This window comes from Zootoca vivipara, chromosome 4 (genome assembly GCF_965207765.1).
Source record: "Zootoca vivipara chromosome 4, rZooViv2.hap1.1, whole genome shotgun sequence".
NCBI lineage: Eukaryota > Metazoa > Chordata > Lepidosauria > Squamata > Lacertidae > Zootoca > Zootoca vivipara.
In genome coordinates, this window is record NC_142587.1 from 81,104,077 (window position 1) to 81,127,936 (window position 23,860).

At 45.7% G+C, this 23,860-nt stretch overlaps 1 protein-coding gene across 1 annotated transcript in view; it reads right to left on the bottom strand.

Moving 5' to 3' along the window:
• The window catches only part of FGF9 (fibroblast growth factor 9), a 52,197-nt gene that overhangs the window by 24,303 nt on the left and 4,034 nt on the right, over positions 1 to 23,860 (bottom strand). The window contains exon 2 of the mRNA XM_088668282.1: positions 4,775 to 4,878. Coding sequence (XP_088524408.1) covers positions 4,775 to 4,878 — 104 coding nt within the window. The remainder of the gene's footprint in view (positions 1 to 4,774; positions 4,879 to 23,860) is intronic.

A 23,860-nucleotide genomic window follows, 5' to 3' on the forward strand; every position in this document is an offset into this window, starting at 1 on the left:
CCTCTCTGGACGTGGGTGATCTGACACTAAGTTCCAGTGGAACAAAAGAAGTGCCATGGTCAGATCACTTCCTGGTGCAACTATACTTCTCCACAACCCAGTACATACGTTGAGTGTAAACCCACTTGCATAATTAGAAAGGCAGCACCCACAAGTCCAGCCAACTGAGCCCAGAACTCCCGCTGATGCCACAGCTGGGACATCCTGCCATTGGGCAGCCTGCAGCTGTTGGAAAGTCCGCCCCTGACCATTAGGATCCCTGCTCCTGCCACTGCCCAGTCAGCCTGTCAGGGCAGTGGGTTGGGGGAGCCACCTTGGGTCACATCACCAGGGATGTGTGTCTATGCCATGTTGCAACACTGGGTGACTCATGAAGCCATCTCTCCCATCAAACATGGAGCCTGATACTGTAGCCTAGGGCCCCTTCTAACCTGGTGTTGTTATTATTAACAACAATAACAAAGACAACATGAACCCTGAGATCATCCTCTGAGACCCTTCTTCATATGCCTCCCCCATGAGAGGTCCAGAGGATGGTAACACAAGAATAGGCATTTTCTGCAGTAGCTCCATTTCTGAAATGCTATCCCCCCAGAGGCTCACCTGGCACCTTCATTATACACATACCGTTCCTCTTTATCCAGGCCTTTGGCTGATTATACCCAATGCCCTTTTAAAGTGTGTTGGGTGGGGTGGGGTCATTGGGTTGCCTTTTATTTTATTTTTATTTTTATTTTGTATTTTCTACATTGTAATTCTATGTTGTAAGTTGCGCTTAGAGCTACGGATGAAGGGCATATACAAATTCAATAAACAAAGAAACAACCTCTGTATTTAGATTTATCTATAGATTATATATATGAGGGGTGGCCAACACTTGTTCTCAAGATGCTCTTGAGCTTCAACTCCCACCAACTCTGACCATTAGCCATACTTGCTGGGGCTGATGGGAGTTGTACCGGTAGTCCAACAAAACCTGGAGGGCACCATTTTGGCTACCCCTGACATGATTGACAACTTTAAAAGAGGTTATTCTGTTACAGCAGCAGAGTCCATTGGCACTTTGAATTCTAACCTGGCAATGCCTCTGGAAATTACCTACAGCATATGTGGTTTATGATGTAGCAAAAAACAACACCCCACCCCCAAAAGCTGAAAAAGGGGAAATGCCTATCACTTAGCAAACATTAGAACTGCAATGTCAGCAGCCAGTAACAATTCTTTAGCTTTTGGCATCCTGCAATGCCATTTTTGCACAAGCTCCTCAAAGCTGCACCAGCGCACTGGTTGGCACAACCCAATATCCTGAGCACTTATTTGTTGGCACATGCCTCAAGACCCAGAAGGATGGGGGGAAATGAAATGGTTCCAGGCCACAACAGTATTTGCGCTACTGTTGGCAGCTGCTGAAATATGGGTACTAATTTTGCCAGTGTCAACAAGGCCCTAAAGGATCGTGAATATTAGATGCTATGTTTCATTGGAACTAATGGAATTAGATCACAGCCACTTTTCATCACGTTGCAGTCTGATGGCAAGACCCATCTTCTGTGTACAGTTTTTAAAGCCAACTCCGCTAGCCTAGGGGTTCAATCCACCAGGAACTTCTCCTACGCAAGCCCCGCCAGCGGAAGTGGGAATTCAAAAGCACAGCTTATGCCCCAGACACAAAGCTGCCAAGTACTTCATTAGCTCCTTGTACGTTGAATTTTCAGTTTATATTTAAAAAAAGCTTCCGTAGTTCTGTATGACATTAAAGCTCTCAGAAGCATCAATTGCAAAAATTAACACAGGAAGGATGAATGCCAGCTCATATACAAAATTAACAACTTTTCAAATCTATTTTGTTAGTATAAAAAGGCAGTTTATGCCTTCCTTTGTAGAACACTTAAATATCTGCTTTTTAGTTTAAAAAAATTATTAAAGGTCTAATGTTTTACCTCAGTACTGACCTGTTTATAATAAAATAATAGTATTAATGGTTTCTTTGACTAATAAAATTACAGACAGACATTTTTTTAAAAAAAAACTTTCTACTCCTGTCAGCAGGTTAAATGTTATACAGTACTGTAGATCTGGATATCATCACATTGTAATACAACTTTCTGTGGTGCAATAGGTACATAACTTGCTCTTGCTCTTGTTTAATGTATTATAACTTTCACTTTCTCTTATCCCATCATAAACAACAGACCCTACTTGTTCTGTCCTTCATTTTTAATCATTTCTGATATATAACCTGTGCTTCTTTTGTGACAGTACTCACTGGAACGGAGTACCAACGCCCCTTTTTTTTGCTGCCCATGGCAGCCATTTTGTGATGACACCTGCGGCACTTTTATCAAGAGTACCGGCAGCTCATTTATTATTATTATTATTTACCAAAACAAGCCCTGTATATAACACAAATTGTATCCATTGGTACTGTGTATTCCCCATCTCCCCTCCCCTCTGCACCACTATTTTACATCCCACACAGATTCTCACAAAAGCTAATGCTCTGCATTTATTTTATGTTTTCAGTGCCATCAATTCCAACGATGCCACTGAATTAGGACACAGCCCCTTCTGAGCACAAGATGTTGGCCAACAATATATCAATAGAACATGAGATGGAGAAGGCCAAGTCACTGGTAGAAAAGAAAAGGCCGATATCTGGTTGGTGACAACAATTTGAGCTTATGGCGACCTTCACGGCCACCCAGTGCTCCCAGTGCTGACTGGTCCCAAAAAGGGCCCAGGTGCAAGATCCTGAATCTCTAGCTTGGGCAGCACTGCTTGGAAAGAATCCTACCTGAGGACTTTGGAAATCATGTTCAATAAGAGCGGACAGTAGTGAGCCTGACAGCCCAACTATCTGATCTGGTCTAAGGTAGCATGTGTTCAGTTTTATTGTTCCTATTTCTCTCCATGTATGATCCTGCCAGTCTTCACAGAACAGCATCAACAAAATTCTTCTCATTAGCTTTCCAGAGCTCCCCTTCAGACTTTGTGGTAAGATACAGCACACTTGCTCAGCCAGTACAACTCATGATCATCCTTTGGCTCCATGCAGCGTCCTTTGACTCTTTACATATGCAGCTGCCTTGAAGTGCCTTCTGAGGCTTGTAGGGCTGCATCCAATCGTCTCATGGATGAAGGCAACTCAGACTCCTTATCTCAAAACATGTTGGGCCAACCAACCAACCAACCAACCTTTGTGTACGTGAGGTCTCCTCTTTTCATGCCTGCATTTGGTGCCCCCCTCATCTTTCCATCTTTATGAATTATGTAGGCTGACATGCATGACTATTCTTAAATGTCACCCTGAGTTAGGAATGAAACTGAGGGTTGAAAGGGGGGGATGTGTCCAAGCCAGGCTAAGGTTTTGGGCAGCAGAGCCAAAAATCCTCTGACTGAAGCCAGAGAAGCTATCCTTTTGTCCCGGAGGAAGACAAGGCCACCATTAGGCAGAGTGGAGCAGCCACCTCAGGCAGCTAATTTTGGGTGCCATGAAAGGGAAGTGAAGAGTTAGTGAAATTTATTGCTGTTGTATTCTTCCTCCAAGTGAGGAAGAAAGGGATTTGCAGGATGGCCAAGGAACCAAGTTAACTTGACCAGCCTTAGGTACTACAAACTAGCAGGTGCCATTTGCTGTCCTGCCTCAGGAAAGAAAACATATCGGGCCTTCTCAGCTGGGGGGAAATGGAGGCCTAACTCCAGGTTTTCGTACCTGACCTAACTAATACAGAGAATCCATACTAATTGTCAGTTGCAGGTGCCAGTGCTCTGATCCCTTCACCTCAGATGGACTCTACTGCTTCTTCCTCGGTATAGAAACGACTATTTTTTTAATAAAAAAAAACCCAGAGCAAAGGAGAACCATCCTATAATATATTCCCGTGGCTTCACAGGTGGGCATAAACCTACCTGTGCAACTTATGTAGCAATTACACCGGACATAACTTCACGCTTTGAGAACTTCAAGATATTCTGGATAGCTAAGCAAACATGCACCTTGATATGATTAAAAATGTGGAATTCCTCATTCTTTATGATAGTCTCTGCATATAAAACGCATGAACAGAAGCAAGGCTCTAGAAATATAATGTGCCAGTCATTCTGCGAGTGTGAATGTAGCCATAGATTTGAGGTAGCCAACAGCGTCCTGCAGATGTTTTGGACTACAACCTCCATCATTCCTGACCATTGCTGCAGATGATGGGAGGTGTAGTCCAAAACACTGGAGGGCGCCACGTTGGCTACCCCTGCCACAGAATGTTCCATGGTGGCTGGAATGCCTGGGAAATGTACCTTTCCAAACCTTACCTCCACCCTCCCAGCTGATTACTATACCATGTAAGAGTATTGCAAACAGCAAAGGAGCGCATCTGTTAACAGCGGCCATTCGCAGAGAGCAGTACTATCATCCAAAGTGTTATGCCATATTAACATCCTATGTGAGCTTACCACACCAGCACAAAACTACAGGTTGTGACAATGCAAGTACACCCCAGCTTTCATGGTTTCTTTAAATGAAAATGCAGGATCTCTTAGGATCAATCTGTCAAACTAAGAAACAAATTGTAGCCAGATGTATCCTCTCCTAACAGCATCTTATTTATCCTTCTTAACTAGATTCTAGTACCTTTGACCAGAAATTTGCACAATGCATTGTTTTACAAGAGCATGATTTTCTGGGCGCTGCAGATAGCCATTTAACGACCACAGTTACCATAATAAAACATTTAAAGAACACAGAGGCCAATATTTTTCAAAACCACAAGGAACTTACCGAGCCATATAGTTCTCCTTTCTCATTCATTCCCAGATAAAGTCCACTGTCGACCCCTCGAATGCTGACCAGGCCCACTGCTATACTGATAAATTCCAGGATACCTGCAAAACACAACACACACAAAATGTCCATACCATTTCCATTCACAAATGTAGCACTTGGAGTCAACTTTGAAATTGACTCAGTGAAATTGACAAAGATGGCAGGTGTTTTCCACCAGAAAGAAAAATGCCCAACAGATGAGTAATTATTAGAGATACAGACATCCGCAGCATATAAAAGGCAACCGTGCTGAGCTTTCTCCCGAAATTATGCAATGCAGACGGCAGAGGAGTGCCAAGTGAAAAGCTCAGCCTTTCAAAGAGGGCTACTTGTTCAAAGAGATTTTTCTTAAGTCCTTCCAATCAAAGTACCTTACCAGACCCAATGTTCCAGCAATCCTCTGGTGTGCTGGGGCATGCAGAAAGGTTTGCAAAGCTATTTACAGGCCGCTCGTTGTTTTTTAAAAGGTATTTATGTGATCGGCTGCGAAAGATTGTTCAGACTGGACGCGGAGCTTACAAAACACAACTTCAGGTCTAAAATCGGGCGAGAGGAACCTTTCTTCAGTCTAAGGGGCACATTCCTTACCAGGCCACCAGGTTCCTAAATAAGTGTTACACACACACACACGTGTGGAAACCTGCATTATGTTCAGGAACTGTAATTAAACTGTGTTAAGTACAACCAGTGCCAGCTATAGGGGGATTGAACAATCCTCAATGTCCCCTCACTGCCACTGATGCCAACTGCTGCTGCTCTGCCTCACTTTTGCTTGCCCCATCTGCAGTATACATTTAAAGCAGTCTCACACCATGGCTTCCCTCCCCAAAGAATCCTGGGAACTGTAGTTTGTACTGAGAATTGTTAGGAGACCCTTATTCACTTCACAGAACTAAAATTCCCAGAGTTCCCTGGGAAGAGGGGTTTGACTGTCAAGCCGCTCTGATAACTGTCGCTGTGAGGTAGTTGTGAGGTAACGGTAGCTGTGAATAGGCATTTCCTAGCAACTCTCAGCAGGTGTCCAACCAAGCTGACCCTTGAAGCCAGCCCTCCCCCAGACTAGGAGAAATCCTCCTGCAGGCCTTGCCAGAGAACTGTAGAAAACTTCCTTAATAACTTAATAAACCTACTACGTCACCACAACTGGCGCAGAGCCTTCATTTAGTGATTAAGGTTTGACTGACAATAAAGGTACAAGCTATACCTTTAAAGTACACTCGAAACACGTTTCTCCCTCTCAGAGAATTCTGGGCACTGTAATTGCTGGGAATGGTATCTGTGAGGGGTAAACTACAGTGCCCAGAATTCTTTGAGGGGAAGAATGTGCTTTAAAGGTGCACCATGTACAGAAGCTCAAGTCCCAATGTTCCTTCCGCCCTTTTGCTTCAGGAAAAGCCACCCCAGAACGAGTCGATCTGGAGAAGCAGTAGGTAGGAATAGAGGATTTGATCCATGGTTGTGCTTCAAATTGCACCCACCACGCACTCACTAGCAACCCAATCTTGCAAGATGTCCGATTCCTCGTTGATTTATGTGTGCGAGAAGGGAAACATGGGGAGGGAAGCAGCAGATGGGACAATTTGGAATAGGGGAACAATGGGCAGCAAATGCATAAGCATCACCTCCCTCCCTCCCTCCCTGCTTCTTCCTCAGATTACGTACCAACAAAAGTGCCTTTTCCTAGAATAAAACAGGCCATTAGGATTTGGCTGATTGTCTAGTTGGGCTTTATATCAGTATCTTGGTATCAGTATCTCCCATTTACCTATAAATAATGAAGACTACCCACTCCCCACCCCAAATAAACTAGATACCTACAGTCCAAAGTTTGTCTGGAACCAATATTTGCCACCCAGTTCTCAAATTCCCAAACCCTTATCTCCCTCACGTCCCACAATAGCCAGATCTGGCCCAAGTCTTCTCTGAGCATTCCCCCCAACTCCTCTGTTGCTAAATTAACCTATCACAGTCTCCTTGAAGTCACTGCCCACCTCCCTTTCTCCATATTTCCCCTTCTTCCTCCTTCACTGCTTAATTCAACTCCTTCATGGACAGCCAACTGACCCCGCTTAGCCCACTGTGTTCCCAGTGCTGCCCCCTGCAGCAAACAGCCTCTCCAGTCCTTCCGCAAGACTCTTGGCAACCTTTCCTATATACCTGAAGGAGCGTCTCCACCCCCATTGTTCAGCCCGGACACTGAGGTCCAGCGCCTAGGGCCTTCTGGCGGTTCCCTCACTGCGAGAAGTGAGGTTACAGGGAACCAGGCAGAGGGGCCTTCTCGGTAGTGGCGCCCGCCCTGTGGAACGCCCTTCCATCAGAGGTCAAGGAGATAAACAACTACCTGACATTTAGAAAACACCTAAAGGCAGCCCTGTTTAGGGAAGTTTTTAATCTGTGATATTTTAATTTATTTTGGTATTTGTTGGAAGCTGCCCAGAGTGGCGGGGGAAACCCAGCCAGATGGGCGGGGTATAAATAAATAAATAAATAAATAATTCCCCTTCCTACCAAACCAATTGTCAACTTGCTTCATAGCAATTGATCTGGTTTTGCATATTACGCCATTAACCTTTCCCTCCTAATAGTTCGTGTTTGTCCACATCTCCACTGAACAGATTGTCTATATTACACAATTCCTTTCCCCTCCTAATAGCTAGGATTTGTCCAAATCAGCAGTTACAAGGATGTTGTTGTTATTTATTAGTCACTTTATTCATGGAAATAGCTCAAAGCAGCTTACAGGTGTTGTCATAATTATATCATGTCAGTCTTTGTGTTCATGGCCTGTTTATGAGCTTCTCATAGGCCTCCTCTGTGCAAAACAGGATTCTGGATCCAGCAGGACCATTCTTATGTTCTTATGAAAGGATTTTGCAGAATGGCAACCAACAACAACCAGGTTTTACTGTGTCATATCAGAGAGAGAGAGAGAGAGAGAGAGAGAGAGAGAGAGAGAGAGAGAGAGAGAGAGATGACACAGCAAAACCTGGTTGTATATAGATTGTCAACATTGCTAAGGAGTGTGTCTTGCCAAACAAATCTCTAAAAAAAATACACTATTCTTCCAAGTGTAATCAAAGGTCAAGATATCTCACATGCATTGTTAGAAACTCACATATATAAGCTAGGTGCCAAATGGCTCCTTAAACCAAGGTTACAGTTCCCAAAAATGGAATGTCTCGTTGCAGTTTTGGGGTCAGGTGGCTCAAAAGACTTTTTGGTTCCTGAAATTCATTCCAATTGTGCAGATAAAATATCACGGATAGAATTCTACAGGATGTGTTGCTAGTGTGTGAAAACATGCAAGATCCAAGGTTCCCCAGGCATCCACTTCCAGGTGGCGGAGACATCAGATGCCAACCCAGCACCTGGAAAACTTCACCTGGTCACAAGTGGTCAATAGCCAGGTGCAAAATGCACCTGGCACCTGGCGAATTCCAAATGCTATTCAAATGGTATGGCAAACGTGGGGAACCTGTGACTCTCCAGATGTTGGACTCCAACTCACGTAATCCCCAACCACTGTCCATGCTGACTTTGGCTGATGAAAGTTAAGAGCCCCAAATACCCAGAAGTCCAGCAGTTTCTTTCTGCTGCTCTATCCTTACCTTCAGGAATGAACATAGGAACTTGCTTTATATTGAGTCAAGATCATTGGTCCATCTAACTTAGTAACATCAAACTGACTGGAACCTTGGACAGCTGCTGCCTGACTGGGGACACTCCCAGCCCTAAAGATACCAAGGATTGAACCTGCAATTTTTCTGCACTCAAAGCAGATGCTGTCACCGAGCTACAGCCCTCCCCTATAGGTAGAGGAGGAACTCAGAAGTTGGAGGGAAAGAATGGGATAGAGAAAATGGCTGTTTCTCCAATGCCAGTTTTTGTTCAGGCCATAGTCCTACCAGGAATATCTGTGAACCAGTGAATGTGGCCTCTTTACCATCCTCCTTTAAACCCTCATCCAACAACGTTACCCAGACAATTCTTGCACATCACATTACATTTATGTTTGTTTGTGTAGAATAGTGGGTAAGAAGGATGAAGACACAGCTCTTAAAACAACCAGCTCTTTATTCTAGCGCTCAGTCCAGACTGAACAGCAGCTTAGCCGACTGGCTTATATAGTACTCAGTAACTTGCAACAGTAACAAACTTCCCCTAGCTACCCAATCTGTGAACAGCACTCTCAATCCTTCATTTGCATGTTGTGGACCTGAGTGAGAACTGCAGCCACAGTGGGCAGGGTAAGAACTGCAGCCACGTTGGCCAGAAGGAGTACTGCAGTTAACTTAATACATAACACCCATTGTGGACCTGAGTGAGAACTGCAGCCACAGTGGGCAGGGTAAGAACTGCAGCCACATTGGCCAGAAGGAGTACTGCAGTTAACTTAATACATAACAGTTTGTTTGTTTGTTTGTTTGTTTGTTTGTTTGTTTGTTTGTTTGTTATTAAATGTTTAAAGCTCAACTAAAACTTGACAGGCTATTGTACAAAGGACCGAGGCCACCAGGTCAAAATCTATTTTAAAAACAAGGCAAGAGATGAGTTAGAGAAGAGCAGAGAAAGAGTGTGGTTGTAAAAATGGAATGCCAAAGGAGAAAGATGGAATGGTAACAGGCAGAAATCTGAAGTGAGAAAGGGTATTCCAATGAAAGCAAATGTTTGAGGAAGACAAACATGCGGGGAAAGTGACCAACAGAAAAGCTGTTACACAGATTATGGAGCGATTCATTTTGCATCTTTCACAAAGGAGCAATAGCAATAGTAGCCTCAGCAGCATAGATCTGTCAACAACAGGTAGAAGCCAAGAGATAAAGTTTTGTAACCAAGATTGCAAAGATGAGTACTGCTGTACCTTTCTCTAAGGCAGTGGTTCCCAAACTTTTTAATATGGTGGCCCGCAAGTCAAAAATTCACTGATTTATTGCAACAAGTGTCAAGACAGCATTATAACAAGCCAACTAAACAAAACATTGTAAGAGATATTCATCATACCAGTTAAGGATTGCAAGCAATAATTACTTTGAGTATATTTATAAAGTCCAAAGCCCGCTTGCACAAGCTTTGTGACCCACTTGCTAGTCTTAGAGAACACTATTAATTATTGCTGTATATTTTACTCATCACTGCATTGATAACTCCAGCTTAGTAAAAGGCAATCTGTCCATTTTAAATTGTTTGCATTCTTAGTACGTAATAAAACAAAACAAAAATCAGCATTCTTCTGCTAGGTGCAATACTTCTAGTACAATATCTGATACAAACAGCCCACTGGAAAGTTTTCACCATGTTCAGAGCTACATAATCGAGGCTCCAAATCTTGTTAATGAGGCGTCTTCTGTAAAACTTTCACCAAACTATCAAGTTACCCCTGTGTACATATAATCACCAAGCAATTTTAAGAGAGGTCAATTCTTAGGTTATGTGCCTATTGTCCAATATTGTAGGCTCTGGGTTTATAAACCTGGTATCTTTCATTCTGGTGTAAAAGTAAATTGGGAGTGAAATTGCTACTCCAATTTCAGATGGCCGGGTCACACACTGCTGACCACCTGAAAATAAAACACTGCTATCCCTGTAGCTGATTTTTTTCAAGTCAGTTGTGTCTCTGTTCTTGAGAAGTCTGTGAAACCCACAAACAACAGAGTTTACATATTGCAATAGGAAATGCTTCAGTTTTATTACAGTGGTACCTCGGTTTACAAACACAATTTGTTCCGGAAGTCTGTACTTAACCTGAAGCGTACTTAACCTGAAGCGAACTTTCCTAACAAGCTATCAACTAGCCAACTGGCCAACCCACTGCACTTTGCAGGATTTCATTCATTTCCCCTAATTGCTTTAAACCCCAAACTAGTACGCACTGCTGAATATGACCCTGATACCGCTGGTTACAGCTCCAGGGTAATATTGTTATAGGATTGGCAGGGCTGGTTTGGATGTCGTCTTTGGAGCCACTCCCAGCCTGTGGCTCTATATCTGGAAGATGGCATTCTGTAGACAGAGAGACTGCTCAAGGCAGTCAAACAAGCCATCAAACAAGCCACTTTGGCAATAGCTCTAGCCATGTCTGCTAAGCAGCTCTTTGCAGGCCCAAAGGATAAAGGTTGCCATACAAACTAGCAGCTGCCATACTTGCTTATCCCTGCATTACAGAAAGCTTGACAGGTGACCCTCAGGATCCTTTCCAACTGTACAGTTCTGAAATTCAATGAAGATGCTCCCTCCCAAAAAAGATAAAGGGGCCTTTCCCCACCCCTCAGGCTGGAGGTGGTGCCACCAGCCAGTTTTGTCTTGACTGGGAAGGGACACAGAGGCTTGTCTTGTTCTCTGTGCTGAATTCAACACTGCTTTACCATCCCCATCCCCACCCCCACCCCCCAAAAAACTGTTGGAGCTCTTCCATAATATGCTCAGCCAGTGTGTGTGTGTGTGTGTGTGTGTGTGTGTGTGTGTGAGAGAGAGAGAGAGAGAGAGAGAGAGAGAGAGAGAGAGAGAGAGAGAGAGAGAGAGAGAGAGAGAGAGAGAGAGAGAGATCATAGAATCACAGAGTTGGAAGGGACCCCAAGCATCATCTTTCTAGTCCAACCCCTTGCAATGCAGAATTCCCAATGAAGTCATCCATGGATGGCCAAGGTCATTCACCCTCTGCTTTAAAACCTCCAAAGGAAGGACAGTCCACCACCTTCTGAGGGAGACCGTTCCACTGTTGAACAGCTCTTAGCGTAAGAAGGTTCTTCCCGATGTTTATATATATGTAAGCATACTGCCTTTACCCTGCTCTGGTATTTCATGAGAGGGCAGTATGTACTTTTATACATGAATAGATGTAAATAAAAAACACCATGGTCTCTGGTGAGCTTCATTCTAGGAAAACTCCAGCCAAAGTATGTGCTGGCACCCCGAAATCTCTCATTGCTCAGCTACTGGGGTGTATACAGCCGTATCATGCTTTGCAACACTGCACTGGATTGTTGTACAATCTTTAGGCCTTGTGTGCTGCTGCAACAAATATTCTAATCAGGTTGCTGAACAGTCATTTCCCATACATCAGCTGGCAAGAGATTCAGGAATGGGTCATTAGGCTGCCAATGTTCTCTAACCAGACACGCAAGATACCCCAGTACTCACACTGGCCATTCACTGCTGCACCCCTTCAAGGGTTTGCATTTGACCAGTTGCAATCTGGAGTTTAATGGGCTTCAATTTCCCCTGGGATATTTCAAAGGGAGCCAAGAAAACAATTCTCAAGCGCAGCCCCTTCAATCAGAGACAAAGTTCCTTTTTCACAGGCGGCGTCTTCCATGGGCCATCACTCAATACAAGGCAATATGGAACAGCCCCTCATCAGAAGGGAGGGAAGGAGGGGAAAGAACAGCTGTAGTTTAAATCCCAGTGAAACAGCTGCACACTCAGCAAAGGAAGAAAGTGCTTCTACAGATGACACGACTATGGTTACATTCACACACACACACACTACAGTTAAAGCACACTTAAAAGCAAGCCCAAATAATCCTGGGAACTGTGATTTGTTAAGGGTGCTGGGAACTGTAGCACTCTGAGGGGTGAACTACGGTTCCCAATATTTCTTAGGGGAACATCATGTGCTTTAAATTTGCTGTGTGCACACCTTCTATGGTTGTAGATTACAGGTGTTTAGGGGGAAACAAGGGCAGAATTCCTGACAGTAAGAGCTGTTCGACAGTGGAACTTGCTGCCAAGGAGTGGGGTGGAGTCTCCTTCTTTGGAGGTCTTTAAGCGGAGGCTTGACAGCCACCTGTCAGGAATGCTTTGGTGGTGTTTCCTGCTTGGCAGGGGGTTGGACTGGATGGCCCTTGTGGTCTCTTCCAACTCTATGATTCTAGAATTGCATTTGCCACTTGCCCGCTTACCTGGAGCAAGCTCCTAGGCAAGTACCGAAGTGCCAAAACTATCAAATCCACTAAGTGATGCTAGGTGCTGACTCAGCAGCCATTCCCAGGTGTCTCCATACCTCCTGGAGCCAAGGCGCACTGTGAGTTGCAAGAGCTGCTGGCGGCTCAGGAGGGAACTAACAAAACATCTCTGCCAGCTTGGTCTCAGATGAGCTCCAGTGATAGGAAACTGTCAGAGGTTGTTACGGCTACTCTTGAGTAACGACTTTCCACATACTTGTCTTTAACAGAGTCTTTATTGGTGCACGTTATTTACAGTGTAGTGAGCTGTCGGTTTCATGTCTTCTCATTCTGAATCAGAATCCGGCACTGCCCCTTTCCGCGACTTTGACCAACATAACAGCCTCGGGACAGTGAATCTCCTCCCCTTTCTCCTCCTCCTTAATTCCGGTGCCGGGGGAAAGGGTCTACGCTCCGTCTTTTCCCTGTCCCCCCTTTCCGCCTCTCTCTCTCTTCCCGCCTGTGGAGCAGAGGCTCTCCCATGCTGCCGGAGACCTGGCACTCTCTCTCCGCTTCCTGACTATCCCCTTCAGACCCCGCGCTTTCATGGCTGCCTGGGGACGAACTGCTCCTGATGAGAGGGGGAGGTTCTCTCTAATCTCTCCCCCTTACAGAAACGAATAACTTATCGAGAGATGTTATGTGCAGAGCTCCACAAAAATGTATGTAGGACCCGGGAAACCAGGGTTCAAATCCCCACTCGGCCATGAAGCTCGCAGGATGTGACCTTGGTCCAGTTACTGCCTCCCAACCTCATAGGGTTGTTGTGGGGATTAAAGGGAGAGGGCTCCTTGGAAAGGTGGTGTATGAATGCAATGTATAAAAAAGCAACACATTTTATTTAGCCTGAGTATAAGAGGCAGCAATGTTTATGGGACTGGATACATACTGAAGATTAAAAAGCTTGCACAATACACCTAAGGAAAGCCCTGCTGGACCAGATTAAAGGCTTATCTAGTCAATAAAATATTTCTGGGAAGCCTACAGTGGGGCATGAAGGCATTAGCCCTCTCTCCTCTAGCAACTCACACCCCCATCATGCATTTAAAGCACTCAGGTATGGCTTTAACGGTCATGGCTTCCCCCAAAGAAGCCTGGAAACTGCAGTTTGTGAAGTTATTCTGGGAATTGTAGCTCTGTGAAGATTTACCTAACAATTCTTGGCACTTTTAACAAACCACAGATCCCAGGATTCTTGGCGGGGGGGGGGGGGAGCCGGTATACCTGAAGGAGCGTCTCCACCCCCATCGTTCTGCCCAGACACTGAGGTCCAGCTCCGAGGGCCTTCTGGCGGTTCCCTCATTACGAGAAGCCAAGTTACAGGGAACCAGGCAGAGGGCCTTCTCGGTAGTGGCACCCGCCCTGTGGAATGCCCTCCCACTAGAGGTCAAAGAGAACAATTACCAGACCTTTAGAAGGCATCTCAAGGCAGCCCTGTTTAGGGAAGCTTTTAATGTTTGATGGATTTTTGTATTTTAGAATTTCTGTTCTTTTGGAAGCCGCCCAGAGTGGCTGGGGGAACCCGGCCAGATGGGCGGGGAATAAATAATAAATTATTATTATTATTATTATTATTATTATTATTATTATTATTAAAGTGATGTACGAGTGATTTAAATGTACAGTGCACTTTGGGCGGTGTCTATGAGCCATGGGTAGCCATATCCAGTGCTATTTTTCTAGAAAAAGAAATGGCAGAACCTCACCACGAACACCTCCCTCGTTCTCTTAAAATAGCAACGGCGCCCACCTGAGAGGTTCCAGAACTGAGTTCCAACGAGTTCCAGCTGGGGGGAAAAATATAAATATGTCTGATCCCCTTTTGAAGACATGAAAGTCAGTGGCTGTCATTACAGGAGGAGAAAAATCCATAGTTTAACCATGCACTGGGGGGGGGGAGAGTGTTTCCTTTTGCCAAATTCCTAATTTTGTATTATTCGGGGGGGGGGCTATTCTTTGTTGATATTACCTATTTCTCTCTCAACAGTTCCTGCAGAGATTAGTTGGGGGGGAAGTGAACCTTCAAGTTTTGTTTTGTTTTTGTCTTGGGGTGGCATAAGGGGCTGGAGACCTACTTTCAGGGCATTTGGTGGGAATAATGGCCTTGAGGAGATATTTACGAGTAAAGGTAAAGGACTCCTGGATGGTTGAATCCAGTCAAAGGTGACTATGGGGTTGTGGTGCTGAGCTCGCTTTCAGGCCAAGGGAGCCGGCATTTATCTACAGACAACTTTCCGGGTCAGGTGGCCAGCATGACTAAACCGCTTCTGGCGCAACAGGACACCATGATGGAAGCCAGAGTGCACAGAAATGCTGTTTACCTTCCCGCCACAGCGGTACCTATTTACTGTATCTCCTTGCACTGGCGTGCTTTCGAACTGCTAGGTTGGCAGGAGCTGGGATAGAGCAACGGGAGCTCACCCCGTCGTGGGGATTCAAACCGCCGACCTTCTGATCGACAAGCCCAAGAGGCTCAGTGGTTTAGACTGCAGCACCATCCGCATCACCTGTGATGGAAGTGAAAAGCCCGATGGAGAGGGAAACCACCCCCATCGTTCTGCCCGGACACTGAGGTTCCCTTGTTGCGAGAAGCCAAGTTGCAGGGAACCAGGCAGAGGGCCTTCTCTGTGGTGGCATCCGCCCTGTGGAATGCCCTCCCATCAGATGTCAAAGAGAAAAACAGCTACCAGATTTTTAGAAGACATCTGAAGGCAGCCCTGTTTAGGGAGGCTTTTAATGTTTAATAGATTATTTTATTTCATTTTTCTGTTGGAAGCCGCCCAGAGTGGCTGGGGAATAATAATTATTATTATTATTATTATTATTATTATTATTATTATTATTATTATTATTACACTGGGACATGGGGCCGTCCTCACTGGCTCCATTTGTACTACTTAAAGAAACCCACTGAAATTAACTAACATTGACTAGCTTAGTTGGATATAACTTTGCTGGATCCAACCTGCTGCCTTGGAGCTATAGCTGCTGTGCCATCCAGACTGATTCTTCTACAAGCCAAGCAGAGAGAGAAAACACATGTGGTCACAACACACACAACCATGCGTGGGGGAGGTTAGCCACGAGCATGGAGGAATTTCTCGGTAGACAGACATTGCAATCTGCATCCCACTGCAATTCCTAACTTCAAGGGAGCCTTCTTAGCAATACTATCTGAGCCTGCTTCAAACCAAGGTGTTCTTGGTGGCTGGTCCTTTAGAGATGCACTAAAGCAGGGGTTCCCAACAAAATTTTCTTGAGGACCCCTCATCGAGCCGCTATTGTGACAAGGACCCCCATTAATTCCTAATCCTAAAATTAAAAAGTGAGAGCCAAATTAAGAGTTTTGCAAAGAGGCAGCGCGCGCCAGGGAGGAGGGAGGGGAATGGAGAAGACAGGGTACCTGTGCAGTAGCGCACAAATGAAGCCGACGCGCACAAAGCATCTTGGGGAGGTGAGCGTTAGTAGAATGCGCGCTCTGCCTCTTTGCAAAACAGTAGTGTTTGTAAAGCGCCACCTAACGGCATACAGCAGAACTAGACTCTGCTCATGCAGGAAGCGGCCAAAACAAAAAATCTGTTATCATACGAAATATAGTTAATATATTTTTTATTCTAATAGCATCTTGCGGACCCCTCTGGCATAGCTCGCGGACCCCTGGGGGTCCCCGGACCACCTGTTGGGAACCACTGCACTAAAGTATCTCTTAGAAGCTCTTCCTATTTGGGTTAGCTTTGGAAACGGGCTCAAAGGGAAGCCAGCAGACATTGGGGAGGAGAAGTTTTTGGTATTTTTAAAGGCTGTAACCCTAAAGTAACTTACTAGGAAGCAAGTGGCAGACCCACTGAGTTCAATGAGGCTGGGATGCAAGTCTGAGTTAGGTTGCAGTCCTAAACATGCTAATAAGGAATAAGCCTGACTGAAGGCAGGTGAAATCATTTCCAACCAAATGCATATGAATAGTATTACTCGGTTTCAATATAATACTTTGGTGTACTGTTTTTATTTTGTTATTTGACATAAGTTTGGGGAATGGGATGAGCTATAACACCTCAATACAAGCCTCCATTGTCCAATAAACATCCACACACACCTTTGAACGTTAGAATGCTGTTAACTTTGAGCCTCAGGCTGATTTTCTAGGGGGTGCAATAGGTGCACGGGAATATGGGACCCTGGGTTCTCATCAGGTTGAAAGGTCATCTGTTGCCATTATTTTTTTTAAAAAAAAGCCAAAATCCTATTGCTATAGAAATAGCATAAATAGGAATAATTAAATAGAATAAAAAATCGTAAAAGCTGCAAGAAGCCTGAGCTGATGTAGAACAAGGAGACAGAATTTGCATCCTGGATATATACTATTAAATCCATTAGGCCTCATTTTGCATATGCACATGCGCTTAATATGCAAAATTAGAAGATCATGGGCCCTGCTGACATCTTGCCATAAGCCCAGATAAGCTGAAGTTCAAAAGCATTCTCTGTAACAAACAGACAAATTACAGAAATCGCAAATTTATGAGCAAGGTCAGTTCTGCAAGGAGTAAAAAGGGCTGAAGTTACAAGCCATGGGCCCCTTCCAAGTTCCACCCTTACTGGTGGTGGTGGTGATTAAAATTTATGGACCGCTTCGCAACATGAAATATCAAAGTGGTGCACACAATAAAAACAGAATAAAACGCAAGCTCTTAACACATGCATATGATGCCGTAGACATTAGTCCACCAAATCTTATGCCATAATAAAATGTATTAGTTTGTGCACAGACTCAAAAAATTATTTGTTCAACAGCCAACCTACGCTGCCCAAATTTAGGAAAATCGTAACTGGGCATCCCCAACTTGCTGGAACAAAAATATCCTGCCAGTGATGGCTGTGATCCTATTTTGTCTTTCCAGCCACAGGAGGCACTTTCTAAAGACTTGAAAGGAGTGTGTCTGCCCACCACCTATGAAACAGCTACTGCAATTCATCTGCTGCAGCAGGACTCAGCTTCTCTTCCCCCCCCCCAGCCTTTGCAAGGAGGCTGTTGCTGCTGCATCATCACCTACGTGCAAATTGAGCTGAAGTCACAAGCTACGCATGGAAGGTCACAGACTACAGGAGAAGGACAGTGTGAAGGTGCGGGCTTTTGCATCACTTTTCCTTGCCATCATATTATAGGATTAGTTCTCTCCCATCCAGGGATTTTTGCCTGGAGGAGCAGGTAAGGCAAACTCTCCCTGAAGCTAATAGGATATACAATTGCCAATCGCCCCCTCTTTCCAAAGGGCTGGCTCCTATTCCAGAACAGCACGAGGCTATGAAAGTTAGCTGGCGCCTTTTATTAAAGAAAATTGTAGCGCTACAGAAAGCACAAGTGCTATACACACAAGTGCCAAGTTTTGGTCATCATCAGAGCAAGCAGAGGCGTGCGCCTATATAAATATATATATGTACAGGGACAGTTTGAATGGGGCAAATATGGCCCCATTCCTCCAAAGAGATCAAGGCGACATTACCGGTACATGCTGCTCACCCCTTTTATCCTCACAACTCTAGGAGGTAGGTTAATGTAAGAGAACATGCCTTGCCCAAGGTCACCCTGTGAAACTTCCAACACTTCCACACTGGAACTCACATATTGCACCTGCACCCAGCACCAATTACGGACTCAGTACCAGAGGCGGAGGATAGATTCTGCTTTTGCTGCATCAGTGCCCTTGTAAGCAGTGCTTTCCCCAGAGGAGGCAGCAGAATGGCAGCCATCAGTTGAATGGAAGCAAAGCACTGCGCTTAAGGGCTAAACCAGCTCCCTACTGAGCCTGCTCCATCTGCATACAGGGTCCCTCTAGAGCAGGGGTGGAGGGACCTATAGCCCTCAGGAGCCTATTGGAATACAACTCCCATCATCCCTTGCCAGAGGCCATATTGGCCAGAGCTGATGGCCAATCTGTCCATCTAGAACAGGCATCCCCAAACTTTGGCCCTCCAGATGTTTTGGACTACAATTCCCATCTTCCCCGACCACTGGTCCTGTTAGCTAGGGATCATGGGAGTTGTAGGCCAAAACATCTGGAGGGCCGCAGTTTGGGGATGCCTGATCTAGAATATGATAGGTGTTTGGAGGGAAGTTTGTTAAAGCAAAATAGGCAAGAGTAAACATTTCCCTTTGTCCTTTCAGACATACTCAGTCCCATTTAAAGTTCCTGGGTGTAAGGCTACACTAGAAAGACTTGGGAGAGGAAATGGTCTGGCTTAGCAGCATTGTTGCTGCAAAATAATTTTTGCCACAATGAGTTTAAAGCTTAGAGGCTACAATGTTAAGACTGAACTATAGAATTGTAGAGTTGGAGGGTACCCCCAGGGTCATCTAGTCCAACCTTCAGCCATGCAGGAATCTCAACTGGATCATGCATGACCTCTGCTTATAAACCTCCAAGGAAGGAGAGTCCATCACCTCTCTTTGGAGTCTGTTCCATTGTCGAACATCTCTGTCAGAAAGCTATTGCTGATGTTTAGTTGGAATCTCATTTCTTATAACTTTGGTTTGGTTTGGGTCCTACCCTCCAGAGCAACAGAAAACAAGCTTGCTTCATCCTCCATGTGACAGCCTTTAGACCTTTGAGGGTGGCTATCGTATCTCCTCTCAGTTCCCTCTTCTCCCGGCTAAACACAACCATCTCCCTCAACCGTTCCTCACATGGCTTGGTTTCCAGACCCTTTATCATCTTGGCCACCCTCTTCTGCACATGTTCCAGCTTGCCAATTTTTTAAGTGGACACGCCACCTATAAAACTGGGAATTAATGACCTACCTTGTAAGGTTGGCTGTGCTAAAGAAGAGCTCTGAAAAGCAAGCGCTCTATAAATGCTGAATGCTGAAAACCATGTACAGCCGGGGCAGGGGACTTGTAGCCCTTCGAATGTTGCTGGACTACTGTCGCCATAATCCCTGGCCACTGCCCATGCTGACAGAGGCTGATGGGAGTTGTAGTCCAACACCATCTGGAGGGCTGCAGGTTTCTCCAACCCTGGTGTAAAGAACTGAATGATATTCAAAGAAAGCCTCTGATGGCATTGTGCTGCAGTGATTGGTACTCCTGGACTAGGAGACCTGGATTCAAATCTTCTCCCCTCAGCTACAAAGTTGACTGGTTGACCTTGGGCCTCACTCAGTTTAACTGACCTCACAAGTCCTTAGAAAGTAAGTAATCGTGCAAGCTACTCCCAAACACCTTGCAAGGTAGAGCAGGCTAAACGTTTAACAACAAGAGTTTTATTATTTGTACCACACTCATCTGCCTGGGTTGCCCCAGCCACTGGGGGGGGGGGGAGCACCAACAGAAGAAGAGTACAAGCTGCATTTTCACTCCTACCCACTAAGGAGAAGGGCGTTGGGGGGGGGGTGAGAAAGGAGAAGGCAGAAATCGGTTTTAAAGATTGCAATGACATTGTGCAATGAAGCGGGGTCATTCCCCAGAGGGAGGGGCTTGCCTGCCTTTACCCTCCCGGGTCCTAAGACCGCTACATTTTACCCCTTGCGTTTTCCAGAGGCCTCGGCCAGGTGGAGGAACAGGAGGTGCTGGACAAAGGAAGGGGGTCGCTCTCCTTTCTCTGCAGGATGCGCCCGAATAAGCTGCTTTAGTACTGCAGGTCCCGCTCCTCTTGCTTATCCGAGTCATTCTCTGCAGCAGCAGAACACAGGATTTTCTACGGCAGCGGCGCCCAGCCCGGGGAAGTAGAGCGGAGGGGCCGGGGGGTGGGGAGGAGTACGCCGCTGCAGCAGCCGGATCCTATGCAATAGATATATATATATCTAAATGAACTAGAAAGCAGGGCTTGCTCCGCAGCTCAGCGTGTCTCCGGATTGCAGCCCCGAGACTCGCCAGGTGCACTGCAAGCGGGCGCTGCAAGGACCCCTCTGCAGCAGCATGTCGCTCGAGGACACGCAGCTGCCGGCGCGTGACGACACCTGGGGAGCGGAGACGCTTGCGCTCCGCCGAGGATCTATGCACCGTTCCTTTTTAAAAAATGGCAAAGCTATCGTTTATCGAGGGTCCGTGACGCGCGTAAGCACGTGCGAAAGCCCCGCCCACGCTTCCCCTGGGCAAAAAAACTAACGCTGCTGCTGCTGCTGAGCGGACCGAGTGCGTGTGAAACCACCCAGCCAGAGGGCGGAGGCGCGATCGTCCGGTGCTGCCGGTTGCTTCTCTGCTGGGAGCTGATCTGGCCGGAGCCCGGACGAGGGTTAACTAGGATCACTCCTTAACAGAGCTCTCTCTCTCCTCTCAGGGTGGGATTTTTCTCTCTCATGCAGTGGTTGTGCTGACGCAAGAAGCACGCTACCTTCCCCCATCCCCGGTACAAAATTCTTTAGGTTTACCAGTATTGCACCGTCAATGTCCTACCTACACCAAAGGCACACGGGAAGGGAAAAAAAAACCAATAAATTCCGACATTCCCCCGAGAGATAGCATCCGCTTTGATCCCGCGGGGATCGCGTTCCACACTGGATCTCGTAAAAGAGCTTGCATTTAAAGGAAGACGCTAAAACGGTAAAAGTGGGTCCCTGAGCCGGTGCAGCTTGATTTATGACATGTCCCTGGCACGTGTCTAAAATAGGCTTCCCGTCTAAGGTTTCTTCTGAGAAGGGGGGCGGGGTGCATAGCAAACACAGGAAACTGGGTCCCTGGGTCCTATTTCCGAACATGACTTTTAAAACCCCGCCCACCCACAAATACTCAAAATGCATGGAGGAGCCTCCTCTTATTCTGGAACCAAAAGCTACCCAGCTAAATTCGGATTGGAAACGAGGGTTGCAATCCTGCAGCTGCTCGCTTGGGAGTCAGTGGCTTTTAACTGAATGGAGCTTACTTTCTGAGTAGCCTTGAGTTGCGGAAATGCACTGGGGCCTTTGGGCAACTCCAAAAATACAAGTCCCGGGGCTGGTTCTGGAAATGCATAGCAATGCAAGGACACATGGACACATGCATTATGAAGTTTGGTTTAAAAATAACTGACAACTTGAATAATAATAATAACAACAACAACAACAACAACAACAATAATAATAATAATAATAATAATAATAATAAACAACCCTGGGAATTGTAGGGATGCTGCAATGGTGAGGGAGCTAAGATGTGCCCATACATCTCTTGGCACACAACATAACTGTAATTCCCAGCATTCTCTAGGGCAAACTAGAACAGAATTACTTTAGAGTTTTACCATCTTATGTTGATGTCAAGATACAAGCAGGAATTACTTCTCAAGATTAAAAAGTAATCCAATAGGAAGTACACTGAAATGTACTAGACTTGGACTGATGTCAAGTAAATATTTTTAGGATCGGGTAGGCTGAAGCATATTTTAGGGTCACCTTTCTGCCCTGCCTGCTCCCAATTAACCCACTACCATCATAAAAAGCCAATCCTTTTTGGAGCGCTCTCTCAACCTTTTATATATACTGTAAGCCTTACCTGAGCAGGCGCTGCGTTAATTTTGCATTCTGTACAGAACTTAAACCAGCTGAAATGGTTCCAGAATAGTACAAGGGCCCAAGGTGTTCAATCCTTGAATGGGTTGGGCCAAGCTTATTGTGGAAAAGTCTTTTCTGACCTTGGTTTCTCAAGGTCTGCAATGAAACCTGTTCAGAAGATTCCAAAGGCTAATTTATTTCATGGAATATGGATCTGGCTGGGTTGTTTGATCCATTTGGGGCTATTTGCTTTCTGCATGTGACATACTGGGAAATGTTGTAGCTTAAAAACCTAGGAATACTCCTGGATCACGCCAATTGCAAACTTTGTCTAGCATCCTGCTTTCACAGTGGCCAGTAGATGCCTACATAAAACCCACAAGCAGTGGCTGCAGCACTCTCCCTCCTTCTGCTGAACTGGTATACAGGGGCAAACTGCCTTGCAGTGGAGACAGAACACAGCCATCATGGCTAGTGGCCGTTCATAGCCTTATTGTCCATGACTGTGTGGCCTGACCTCTTGATGTCCCTATGGATGTAAGTAGGAGAAGTTTTTATTGACACTGCATTCAGCATTCTGTTAACGGAATAGTGCATGCCTGAAACCAAGAGTCCCTTGGAACAGCTTGACATAAAAGCCTGTTGTGGGGCCCTGCAGCTTGAGCCTATGTAGAGTTACCCAGAAGTCAGCTCCCAGCAAAATCAGTGCCCGAGTACAGGGCACGTACGGTAGGTTTGCAACTTTAGCTACAGAATAAAATTCTCACAAAATCTAAACTAGCTTGCCTCTCCTTTCCATTCAGTCCTAGATCCAAAGGTCATCACCTCGCAGGGAGAGCTGCAGCTGAACAGTTGGTGTAGGGATCCCACCACATTAAGCGCCATGAGATCACAGAGGTTTTCAAGTTGTCCACTACACATAACCTTTCCAAGTACTGTAAGTGGCAGAACAGTTCTATATGGGGCAGCCAGACACAATTGAGGACAAATTCCCCCAAACTTCTGTTGCACAGGTGAAGCAGGAGCCATTTCACCATCCCTGCACAATGAGCTGCACCCTACCAAAACACCTTTATTAATAATAATAATAAACCCACAAACTATTAACAAGTACAGGCGCTCTGTCCTTTTTTGCACTTGGCCACCCTAGACCAGCCTTTGCCAACCTGGTGCCCTCCAGGTATTTTGTACTACCAACTGGGGGCTGATGAGAGCTGAGGCTGGTGAGAATTGTAGTCCGAAATACTTGCAAGGTTGCTGATAGCAGACCTAGACAATGATCCCTCCATTCTCCATCCCTTAAATCAGTAGCTGCCTGTGGTATTATTTTATTTATTTAGAATCACCTTTATTTGAAGAGCAATAATCTTCCAACAGATAACAAGAATCTTAAGGAATCTTAACTACAATGACATAGCTGTTATTGCACTGCATCTCTTCTCTGCGCACTGTATCGGGAAATCCACCTTTTCGCATGTGAAATGAGCCGCCTCCCCCTAACGCGGGTCTTCTGCAGCTCTGCAAAGCAGCAGCAGCAGCAGCTGGTGCGATGGCCCAGCTCAGGCGAGCGGCTGGGAGGAGAGGAAGCGGCGGGGTGTAGGACCCTGCAGTGCCCTCCTGCTGCTGCCAAGGCCAATGC